Genomic DNA, 12,556 nt, shown 5'->3' with positions numbered 1-12,556 from the left:
TAAAACTCACATACCTGCACTTATTAAGTTAGTATTAACACAAATTTGGTTAAGGCATTAGCCCTGTTTAAGGTCTTAGGACTGTCATTCAAAAACACTGCCGTCTTTTCACTCAGGAGGTTCTGTCTGTGAATGTTAATGACATCCAAACTGCTTAAATTTCAATGAACGTCTCAATGAAAGAGAAAACAAACGCAGCTGACCTGCAGAATGTTTTTCGGCAGGCTCTCCAGGTTCTCCTGAACGCTGACGGTGTAAGGCGAGAGCTCGAACACGGGCGAGCAGTCGTTGACGTCCAGCAGCATGATGTTGACGGTGGCGCGGTCCACCCTGGGGCTGCTGCCGCGGTCTGCGGCTTGGACCACGAGAGAATAGGACGAGCGGGCTTCGCGGTCCAGCTGCTTGGCAACCGAGATCACCCCCGTGACCGAATCGATCCTGAAATCAGAGTTGGTGTTGCCTCCGGAGATGGTGAACCGGATCTGGCCATTGGTGCCCTCGTCGGCATCACTGGCGAACACCTGGATGACGTCTGTCCCTGTCAAGGTGTTCTCCTCGATCTCAATGTCGTAGATGTTCTGCGAGAAGCTCGGTGTGTTGTCGTTGACGTCCAGAACCATCATGGTCACATCCATGGTTGAAGACAGAGGGGGTTCTCCTTTATCAGTGGCCACAACTGTGAGGGTGTAGTTGGAGAGCTCCTCCCGGTCGAGCTCCCCAACCAACCGGACGTCTCCATCGACCGTCCCAATGCTGAACTTGTTCCCGTAGGGTCCTCTGAGGGAGTACTCCACGTAGCTGTTGGGCCCACTGTCGGCGTCCGTAGCTTGGGCGGTGAACACCACCGTGTCCACCGGCGTGTTTTCCTGGATGTAAGTCATCTTCTGGGAGGTGAAGGTTGGCGGGCAGTCGTTGACGTCCAGGAGGATGATGGACACCTGAGCGGTGCTGGTGAAGCGGGTCATGGGAGGTGGAGCCAGGTCGTTGACGGTGATCACCAGGTTGTAGAAGGACTGCGTTTCTCTGTCCAGGGCCTTCTTGGTTTGGAGGACTCCTTCCTTGGTGATGACAAAGTGACCCTGGGAGTCGCCAGAAGCAATTTCGTAGAGGAGCTGAGCATTTGGGCCTGGAAGAAAAGCAAAGAGGGAATCAGAGGATAATCATAATGATTATGCGAGTGCTAAAAATGTCTTTATTGTTTTGTCTGACTAGTAGTCCAAAATCTTGACGTTGACATTTTTGACTCAAAAAATACTTCCTGATTCATTTTGGGTCAACAGACTAATCAATGCAGCTCTAGTAAACTTAACATCTAGGTTTAAGTTCCTTCAAACCTAAAGATACTCAACGAAACAGACGAGAGATCTGCTCTCTGAGAAATTAACTTTGTATTTTGCTCTCAGGCTTGAATGTGTAATTTTCTCTGAGTGGAAAAATTAACAAAATCTGGAGCCAAAGTTTAATTTGGGGCAAATAGGGAAGAATTTGTGGTTACATCCTCTATTTCTTACAATTAAACTGAGAGTTAAGGAGTATTTCTAACTAAAATAATTATGTGTAGCACCAAAAAGAAATTAATCTACAAGGAAATATGTAGTATGGCCTTGCATTAAAAAAAATGTGAAAAGTAAAGTGTAAGGGAAGTTGAATTCTGATATTCTTGACTGGAATCCATTGTTCCAGATGTGTCTGAATTCTGCACCGACACACGCTATCAACATCCATTTCCACAAATTGTACATGTGCGGCAGCTGTAGCTCTGGCTGCTCCTCTTGTCCTCCAAGTGGACGATCCATTCATGTAGCATGACAGATTGCTATCAAGAGAAACACCGCTGCAAACCACTTCCTCAGCCGATAGGACCGTTTTGGAAAATCTCTCGCGATTGAGACGTTTATTTTAAATGACATAGCTGCAGCGTTGACTGGGTGGATGGAGGGATGGATGCAGTAGACTATCTAACCTTGAAATCTGGCCTAATCCGCAGCACTCCACTGGAACTGGGGGGGTTAAAATGAGCTTAAATTGAGCGTCTGTAATTCAACTCAACGGGGTATTCATGTGGAAAGCGCCGGCACCTTCCCACACTCCAGCGTGTATTTACAGTACACAAGTAATCCCTTATCAAAAGCTTGAGTGCTACTTCCACATAAGTTTAGGCTACGCCGTCCAGAGACAAAGTCGGGGGGTTGAGGGTCAGGGCTTAGGAAGTGCTAACAATGGCGGTGTTTTATTTTGACAGTGGAAAGCGGCAACTATATATCTGAGAGGGTGACGCGGTCAGATTATGTGGACAGTGGAGGAAGAAGCCAGACTCTGGTTGAGAACTAGGCAGCATATTTCCCAGGAATGTAGGTCACTATAACCACATTAGGCCCTGGGTGAAGCGGTAATTACAGCGGAGGAGAGCAGTGGTGACTGTTCAAATACCGCACGGCACTTCACAAATACGAAACACACCACCTGAAAACGCAGAAATAACTCCGGACGCTTAATCACACGCTGCTGGAAGATGCTGTATTTCATCAGATCGTTCGAGCGTGACGCAAAATAAAAATGAAAAATAAAATGTAGGTTGGAGAGCTGCTGTGTAACCAACTGTCATAACAAAATGACAGGCCTACATTAAATTAATCTTCTACGGCTCACTCACACTTGATTTATATACTTTGAAAGGACATTAGTGCCTAAAACATTCTCACAGACATGTTTTCTTTAAACATACTGGGATACTCGACCAGGATTTAACTTGATTTAAAATGTGATGTGTTTTTCTTGCCTTAATGTAACTTCTAATTCAGCAGAATGATTAAAAAGGTAGTATATTATTAAAAGTAAGTCCAGAAAGTCGGAGTATTGAGTTAAATCAGTGCCAAAATTCATAAATATGGTGTGGTTTCTGTCAACATGATTGTAAACTAACGTTACAATTTAAAAATATGACAATAAATGTGAATTAAATATACTAAAACTTAAATTTGCAAGCAGATTAAAGACTTTAAGCAGGTATTTTATGTATTTTATAATGTAATCCAACTGTGGAAGAGTGCTACTCGAATATATTTATTAGAGCCTGATTGTTTAGATTTATTTGTAATATTGGCATCAGCATATACGGGAGCAGCAAGTAGAAACTGCTTTAAATCATGTTTGCTAAGCTCAGTTTTTTCCCTATTTTTACACAGTTTATAGAATTTTACATTTTTGTTGTGTAGATTTACATTTATTCTTTAATTTTTCTTAATTTCCAGTTAGTTTAGTGTTAAATTTTGCTTTTATGATGCAATTATGGTTAAAGTTCAATTGTAAAATAAAAAATTGTTGTAGGCACCCATTGTAAATATGTTTGTTTGTGCTGTGTTATGTTACAAGCAAATATGATTTGTTTCATCAGTATTGGATCTTTTAATTCCCTAATATCTTCCCTATAATTTCCAAGGAGTACGTACCGTCGTCAGCATCAGTGGCCCCGACGGTGACGATGCTGGACCCGGGCGGCAGACTCTCTGAGACAGACGTGCTGTACACACTGGTGTTGAAGACGGGTGGGTTGTCGTTCACGTCCAGCACATTGAAGTACACTCTGACCGTGCTGGCCTGGCCACCGCCATCCTGGGCCCTCGCCGTCAGGATGTAGTACTGCTGAGCCTCGTAGTCCAGGGGACGCGTCACATTGAAAACCCCCGTCACTGGGTTCAGGAGGAACGTCTCGTCCTCGTCGTCCTCCTCCAGCGAGTAGGTGACCTCTCCGTTCACCCCTGAGTCAGAGTCGCTGGCCAGGATCGCCGCCACGATGGAGCCTGGGAGAGACAGACGGGGTTGTAACACAGAGGCGAGAAACTGGATTTTATTGCCCTATAGAAGAAAATGACTTTAATATATCTGCAGGGGGTTATTAGGCCTCTTTATTAACACCAGTGACTCCGTGATCACTCTGCCAGCTGCTAAAATAACAATTTACTCTGGAACTTTAAGTGTTTTAGGGATGAAGATACTGCTTTAACAGCTCATGATCACATTTTAATTACATCGTTACTGCACATTCTTCAATTTCTTACACCATTACCAAAGTCTTCTGTCTCTTCTGTAATTGAAGCAGTGAGAGGGATAAAGGAGCTGTGCCAGACAGTTGTCAGTGTTGCTGTAAATCCTGCTGGCTGCTGATAGATTTCCATATAAATCAAATATCAGTTACCGTCCCTTTGACCTTTTAAACTCCTTAATTTTCCCCTTAAGGAAGATACGCAGGATTTGGGAGGGCTGCGGCAGTCGTATAAAAATGTTTTAAAAAATGCAAAAAGAAAAAAAACACACTTATAAACTACTACAAAGGAGCTGCTCCTAATAATCTGAGGCTCTTGATGACCTTAACAGAGACGACTAAGGGCTTTTGCAGAAGACAAAACATTGCCTGTATGACTCTACAATCCTTTACATACATAGTGAGGCCTCATTGAGTGACACCAGGGCTGCAGTCGAATAATAACTGAGAAATGAACTGAAAGCATCGTCTCCTCAGGACGTGTGATTCTGTGTTGGACAGGAAAGCTTACTGAGTTTTTTCCTCTTTTCCTAAGTCCTTATGAATTCTCCTTCACGTCTTTCCTTAACCTTGTGACGTTTTCTGTCGAGGAGATGTCCCAGGACCTTACCTGGCGCCATGTCTTCAGGGATGTCGAACGAGTACGTGGTGCGGGAGAACTTGGGCGTGTGGTCGTTGACGTCTTTCACGGTGATGTTCAGCCTCATGTCGGACGACTGCTTGCCGTCGTCTGCGCGCACCAGCAGGGAGTATTTCGAACGACGCTCCCGGTCCAGTTTCTTGGTGGCAATCAGATCACCGGATTCAGGGTCGATTCGGAAACTGTCGTCCGCCCCGCTGATGATGGTGTAGGTCACAAGGGCGTTGGGACCCTGAGGAGAAGATGGAAAATTAGATATTATAGGTTATAATAAATGATTTCAGCTTAGGCTCTCAGGGTTCACAGCTAAAAAAATAAAAAGGAGGGCCTGTAGCTTGGTTGTTCCTTGCTGAACTTTGGTTCAGATGCATGTTCTCAGGCTACGGAGAGGAAAAGCATCATGATTACAAGCATCAAAGCAACTCTATCTGGTAGGAAATCAGATTGTTTACCACACATCTTAGCGTGTCACGTCTCCAGATCAAACTACCCGTCAAGCATGAATGAAACCCTTCACTGTGACTTCTTCACAGTGGGACACTCCAATAAAGGAAGGGCTTGTGGTTTCAAAAACACCATGCAACAGATTACAAATCAAGATGGAGATACTGACAGAAGAAGGAGGAGAAAGTGGGTGTGAACGGGTTAGACCAGCCGACCTCCACAAACATGAGAAAAACTTCAAACCTTATGATTTTCTTTGATTAGAAAACACAAAGTCCACACCCTGCACAAACATCCTATCAACAAGCTCTATTACAGACTACAAAATTGCCAATTAATAAAGTATAAATATCTAGAATTATTACTTCAAAAAGGTGGAAAAATCATGTTACAAACTAAAAGAGTGAGCTTCAGTGCCTTGAATGAAGACAGGATCAGGCAAAATGCTGCGCAACTGATGAAAAATGACGTTTATCCTACAAGATTCTTGAAAAAAATTAGATTTGAATGGGAAAGAAGTTAATATTTTGTCACAAAATTGGTAGATTTCTTTGCTTGTCTTGAGAAAATACGACTTTTAGGACTCAAGGAGACAAAATTACTCGATATAATGGGAAGTTTTGCAGCACAGTAACTCTAAACGTTTCCTTTAACACTTAAACCACACGTTCTGTATGTGAGGTATCATTTGTGAGGCTTATCTAAAAGAGGACTATTCACACTGGAGAGAAGAAAAGGAAAAAGACACACAGAAGCTGAATGGTGATGTTCTACCGAGACTCACCCCTCGTCTTTGAACTTTTGGGGGCTATAGTGTTCCTCTATAAATGCAACTAATAGATCCCCTGTTACCTTGGACAAGTACAAGCGCCATGACACATGTGATAGCTATAGCATGAGGCTTTGGAATAGGAGAGGGGACCGAACGTGATATGACAACTGAATGAGTCCGACGACAGAGCTTGACATTTATATTTGTGCCGGGGACAATAAGAGATCAGACAACTGTCTCGCTCTGTGTCTTCTGCCAAAAAAAAAAAAAAAAAAGTGACATCAAAAAGCTGCTGCTATTCACTGAGATGAAGAGAGAGCTCTGGTTACAAGCTGGTTAAGAGCTAAGCTAAAAGAGACTCTTTCAGCTATGTCTGATGTTTGTGTGATGCTTTTTGATCCTGCCAGGACAATGGAGAGGCTTACAAAGAGAGGAGTTGCATTAAGCTGTTGATATTGACACATTTACTGCTGTGGTGGACAACGCTGCTCACATGACAGTCTGTATCTTAAATAAACTGTATGCATGCAGTAATGCTGAAGGGTGACATTAGCTGCTGAAGAGTAATGTGTTAGGGAGAGGGAGACACGGTGTCTCTCACCTCTAATTTAATCTGTAGCTTTCAGGATCGTGTTTTCTGAGCACGTATGTTGCACGTTTCGACCTCTCCTCGACAATAAAGCAAGTCTCTGCTGATGTGTTTTGTTTTGCGGCGACACAGGTGATATTTTTAGGATGTTAGCATAAAGCTTAACTGTCACACCTCTTGTCAGTGTTTAGCATCTTTGCCCTGGTGCTTCCTCTCTACTGTTTTTTTCCCCAACATTTTCAGTTAAAAAACTCTGATAAACCCACTGTGCAGTCCCTGTTCGTAACTTAACCACTGACAGACAAAGTTAGCAACTAGTAGATGAACATAGCTTAGCATTTTGATGCTAAACAGCCAGATATCGCTCATAGGAGCTGGTGGAGACCAAAACAGAGTAAATACTGGACGTACATTCAGAAAGTGGCCAGAAATATCCAGTCCAACTGAATACTAATGTTAAACTGCTAATCTACTAATGAGGGTTTAAATTAGATAGAGGTTTAACCTGCTATCTAACACCCAGCCACCTGGAGACATCATACAATAAGTTAAGGCTTACAGTTACATGCTAATATCCATCCACCTTTTCGTAGCCTTAGCAGGTTGTGAAAGTTATACACAGTGCTAGCATGCTGCTAGAAGAAGACTGAATGGTAAAAAGGTAGAAAATCGAGTCTATAAAGGAGAAGATATTTCAGTATTTTAGTTCTTTCAGAGTTGGAACACTTTGACCAGACTCTGTCAGTCACCAAAACAAATTAAATGTACTCCTCTCCTTCTATCTTTAACAGACTTTGTGCAGAAGTGCTAATGCACCAACCAGTCTGAACATGGCGACCGCTGCCAAACGTCTGAGACGGAGTCAATATTGTAAGGCCAAGTTCATGACTTGCTCTTATCTCTTTCCCATGGCCCATTTTTTTACGACGGATAAAACCTCCGTCTCCTTGACCTTGTCTCTCATTGCATTACCAGAGACTCGTTCTGAGATCCAGGCCCAGTAAAAAAAAAAAAAAAAAAGACGGAGTTGAGGCTCTGCTCATCTAAGGACCCTGCTGTCATCAATCAGAGGCTCCAGATCTGGCAATCCCATCAGCCACCTGGGCTACAGGCCGGAACCCAACACCCGCAGTTTGCCAATTAATTTTCTGATAGGGTTCAAAGGCAGAGCAAGGAAGGTGGGAGAGGCCGGGCAGGGGGTCCATCCAGGCCACAGTCCAACACACAGAAAACAGGTAAGCATTTACACACATAAGAATATCTACACTCTCATTTTAATGCTCTCAATTCTCTGACTGGTCCCGTCTCCCTCTTTTTAATGACCTAAGATATAATAATTAAGATCTTACACACACCCGAACGCACACCAACACTGGTCGCCCTCTTGACCTTCACTCAAGAGCTTGACTACTTTACAGCTCTCCAAAGACGCAGTGAAGGGAGGAAAAAAAAAAAAAAAACAAGGGCTGACCAATTAAACAGCAGCGTTCCAGGGAGCAAAGTGTACCAGACTGGAGCAGAAGGAAACTCATTTAGCAGATGAGTGGTTTTTGGGAGCACGCAGTTCCTATGAGAAGTGAGAGGTGCGAAGCAGACAGCGCCGGCGGGGATAGCGAGCTTCCTGTATGCAACGGCACAGAGCGAGCGAGCCAATCATAACACAGTCTCCTGAAAAACAAGCAAAGTGTTGTCACTGAGAGCTTTATGATAAAGCCTTTGAACGTTAAGAGATGGCCTGACCGGCTGCACCGCTGGTGTGTAAATCTGTTTCACAACTGCAAAAAAATAGCTAGAAATAAACTTGCAGTGGGTTTGTTGAGGCCTCTGGAACACATTACCATTCGTTTTTAAGCCATGCTTACTCTCAAAGACCTCTCCTAAAACACCCATTGTTGCACTTTTCTTCATTAAAAAAGGTTTTTTACCTGTGACATATTTTCCACATAAGGTCAGAACTCTAATAAAACATTCACAGTCTTTCCAAAAGCTCAAAACGCAACGTGTTTCTTTCAAATGAGGTGAGAAACATTTTCAGAGAGGCCTAGTATACATTAGACTAAAGTTTTATATTGATTTTCTTCATGCAACCATTCCCTTCTTTTTTTCTGGGGTGGAAACGGGCGTAGCGAAAAACGGATGCGTAGAAACAGCACTTTAATACCCTCACACATGAATCCCACATGTAGCGCTGTTAAATTGGATAGGATCATTATGATGTCTGAATTCAGCCCCGTCAGCTGGCCAACAGCTTGCACTCTTGGCTACTCCGCACTGGCTCACACATGTGGCTTTCTCAACAAGGGCTCCAATGCGTTCCGTACGCTCAGTGTCAGCGCAACTTAAGTTTCCTGCGTAAGGATGTGGGCAAAGACTTGGCCGGACTCGTATCTGGCTCGGAGTGAGAGCTGGAATGAAGCACAGGCTTCTATTTAGCGACCTATTCATGGCAGCGCTGAAGTTTGGAGTAAACATCTCTAGAATCTGTAATTCCTAAAAGAGCATCTTTACATTCTCTTTAAGTGTCCCTATGTTTTCTTTTTCATCCGAATCGCCAGGTGAAAGCAGAATGCGGCTTCTTCTGCAAGAAAGTTCTTTTGTTAGGCCCTTTTGGAAAGTGCATATATGTGCATTTAAGGACGAATGCTCAACTTTCTACAAATGACTAAAAGCCTGGTTCCATCTTGAGGAACGCATCTCAGGCTGACACCGCTCTTAACTTCAGATATGAGGAAAAAATGAACAGTTTGATTTCAATACCATATGTTAAACCTTTCAAGATCAAAGCTGTGAATACTTTGGTGCTGAAGAAAAGAAAATAATCAAATAATGTCCTTAAAATCCCTCTACTGAAAGGACTGACCTGATTCCAGGTCTGAGATTTACAGTCAATATACTATTTCGATAAAAGAAAAATGGCCAGAAGTGGGACTTTGTACGACTTTTCTCACATTGGGAGTGAAGAGAAGGGGGTTAGGCAACAGCTGTGCAATAAAAAACGTGTGGCCTCATAAGTTAACATTAAATTTGAGTCCATATTCCGTTCTTCCTAATCTCTCTCCCCTCTACGGCCTGACTTTTTCCATTCATTTCAACTGTGTCCTTTGGCGTGGGTGAGGGACCGCAGACCTTGGAGATGCCGGCAGGGCCTGCGTTTTGCTCACTGCAGGATTTAATGTCCACATCCTGCCTAAAACAGCTGAAGATGAAGCTTTTAACTAATTGAGAGTGATGCTACTGATGTAATGTGAACTACGGGGACCGTGGAGGGACTATCAGAGCGACGGGCCCGAAAAATCAATCGCTGGCCGCTCTCCTCCTCCTCTTGGCTCTGTGACACTGGTGGCCTCAATGCGTCTCAGATAACGTCAACATGCGAGAGGGGAAAAGGACAATTCATTCAGTGTGTGTGTGTGTGTTTCTACTGGAGGAAAATGAATGAAGACCTGATTTAAAGTGGCTTTGAGGCATGTGTGGAGTCAGGTGCACTCGCAAAGTTCATGGGTTTAATTTCTGTCATCGAGTAACCAATTAATTCAATCATTCTTTCAACCCACACCATATTTTTTTGTCCTAACTAATAACTACAACCTCCAAAACTCTTCCTGAGGTTCCACCTTACTCATATACACATAATTCCCAAACAGATTTATTTTCTTGCCATTCATTTTGAGAGAATTAGGACTAATCCACACACTGATCTGAAAGTGAGTAAGGCTGGAACTGACCTTTTAAAACATATATTATACATCTGTGTCTCAATGCCAATGAGGTGTGTATGGTCCTGTCAAATTAGCGGCACTTAATAAAAAGATATTGGAGTACATGAATAGGTCTGAGGTCATCTAACCATCTATGCAGGGTTGCAAAGGGGTGGAAAATATCTGGTAAATTTCCATGGGAATTACCAGGAATTTACAGAAATTAATGGTAATTAACTGGAAATTTGGGGTAATTTAAACAAACTGTATTATATACAAACATAAATATATAAACATATTGTTTTGTCATAAATTGAACTAAACACATTCCCTATGACCCCCCATCACAGTTGAGCTGGCCAGCACCATAGCTAGCGTCTTAAATTGTCAATGACATGGTGTTAGCTAGCTTACATTTAGCGTTTAGCTAGCTAGCTACTGTAAACACGTTTATTTTTTGCTAGTTAAACTTTAATACCATTGATAAAGTATGTTTACCTCAGTAATATCATTAAAACTATGTTGCCTGAATGTAATTTGTGTGCAGGATTAGGGTAGAAAAAACAGAATTTGCATTAAATTTGGTTGTTTTAACCAAGATTATACTGCAAAATGTTTGTTTTTCAACTATGTTAAAGTACCCTGTTATTGGCCAACCTGCAATTTTGCAAATTTCCCGTTTATTCCTATTAATTCCCATTAATTCCCATAGAAAGTTTCCAACTTTTTTTTAGAATCCTACATCTATGGGATCAAACGTTTCTAATTTAGCTGACATTGCTGTTTTATGTTATTTCTGACTCTATTAAGTTGTTGTTCTTGTGCCTGTTACAACCCTGTCAGTTAATATGTTTGCTTAGCAGCTTTTATTTTGAAAACTGCTGTATAAACATATTTACTTAATTCATCAACATCGTAATGTATGTGCTACCACCCACTCCTTCATAAGAAATATTGCAGGCTTACCAAGTGTCCCCAAGGACGGGCAAAGTTTCCTACCGTGGCCTTTCTGCCCTGAATATCTGCAATTTTTTGGCATGAAAATGGTCCAACATAAAGATACTAAAAGTCGACTTAGCTCCATTTCAATATTGACAGCTGTGTCAGCCTCAAAAACCCATTTAAATCTTTAGTGGTTTCTACACTGTAGGAGCAAAATTTTAGAGCATATTTTTAATTCAAATCACTCCCAGGATGTCTATTCTGAAAGCAGTGGAGTGGAAAACGGGCACAGAAAAGTACAAAAACACTGTCAAACAGAATAGAAACTTGGGGAGCCATTACCTCGTCTGCATCCGTGGCTGTTAGCTGCATTATCTTGAAGCCATCTCCAACGTTCTCCTCAATGGTCACATCAAGAATATCATTAGGGAAAACAGGAGGGTTGTCATTGACGTCCTGCAGCGTGATCTCCACCTGCAGAGGAAGAATAAACACCACAGTTTCCGTTAAAGCTCTGCCAGACTCAGCCTGCTACAGCCGTTAAGATCGCTGCGAAGAAAAAAAGGCGTCCATCTTCTAGGATTTCAGATGATGGAGAAGCTGCACAATAAGTGGAAAGTTATCATTCTTTGACCCCAGAGAGGCTCGAGAGGAAAAACTGTGAAATGATGAAGTGTGGTATATTGACTTGAAAGGTCAAAAGACTGCAGTGACTGAATTACTGTTTTATCCAAACATCATTTATTTTAGATCTAATAGAATAAGTCTGCTTTTCACAGTGAAAACACAGAAGCTACATATTTGGTCAAAACTGAGTGAAGACCAGAATCTTTTGACATCTATTTTACAGCATAAGAATTATAATGCCACTGAAATGTATAAGTTCTGGGAAAAAAAAATAGGTAGAAATAGGTAGAAATAAGTAGAAAGCAGAGGTTAGAAAGAACAACCTGCAGGGATTGCACTGTGGCTAGGTACCGCTAGCTAGCGGCTAAAGCTAATTTATCCACTACTTCCTGTTTCCTGTAAAGGAAAACTCAGTTGATGCCCCAACATGTTTTAAAATAAGTTTGTTAAACTACTTTATTAAAGCAGTAAACGCAGCAAATATAATTGTAACAGAGAAAAAAAGTTAGCTTAGCAGAGCTGTAGTGCCGCTAATAGCAAAATTCACTGCGATTTAATGCGGTAAAGCTGACTTCAAGTCACTTATTTAATTAAAGTTTAACAAATTAAACTTGTTTATTAGTTCAAAAAGTCAAGAAAGCTGAAAAAGGAATTAAACATATTCAGATAACTGCACTGAGGCTCTATGGTAGACCTCATATACCTCACTGTCACCGAAGCTTATGGAAACTGTACAATTTACAAATTGACTCGAGGCCCTTTTCCACAGAGACTTCCACAGTGAGTGTAACAGTAGAGCAAA

At 42.0% G+C, this 12,556-nt stretch overlaps 1 protein-coding gene across 1 annotated transcript in view; it reads right to left on the bottom strand.

The window, feature by feature from the left end:
• Positions 1-12,556, bottom strand: part of LOC108901513 (protocadherin Fat 4) — a 104,339-nt gene that overhangs the window by 38,801 nt on the left and 52,982 nt on the right. Inside the window, 4 exon segments of the mRNA XM_018703017.2 lie at positions 204-1,126; positions 3,450-3,800; positions 4,653-4,914; positions 11,470-11,601. Coding sequence (XP_018558533.1) covers positions 204-1,126; positions 3,450-3,800; positions 4,653-4,914; positions 11,470-11,601 — 1,668 coding nt within the window.

Source organism: Lates calcarifer, linkage group LG8 (assembly GCF_001640805.2).
Source record: "Lates calcarifer isolate ASB-BC8 linkage group LG8, TLL_Latcal_v3, whole genome shotgun sequence".
In the NCBI taxonomy this organism is placed as follows: domain Eukaryota; kingdom Metazoa; phylum Chordata; class Actinopteri; family Centropomidae; genus Lates; species Lates calcarifer.
The sequence above is the reverse complement of the archived record's forward strand: the minus strand, read 5'-3'. Positions and strand labels throughout refer to the sequence as shown.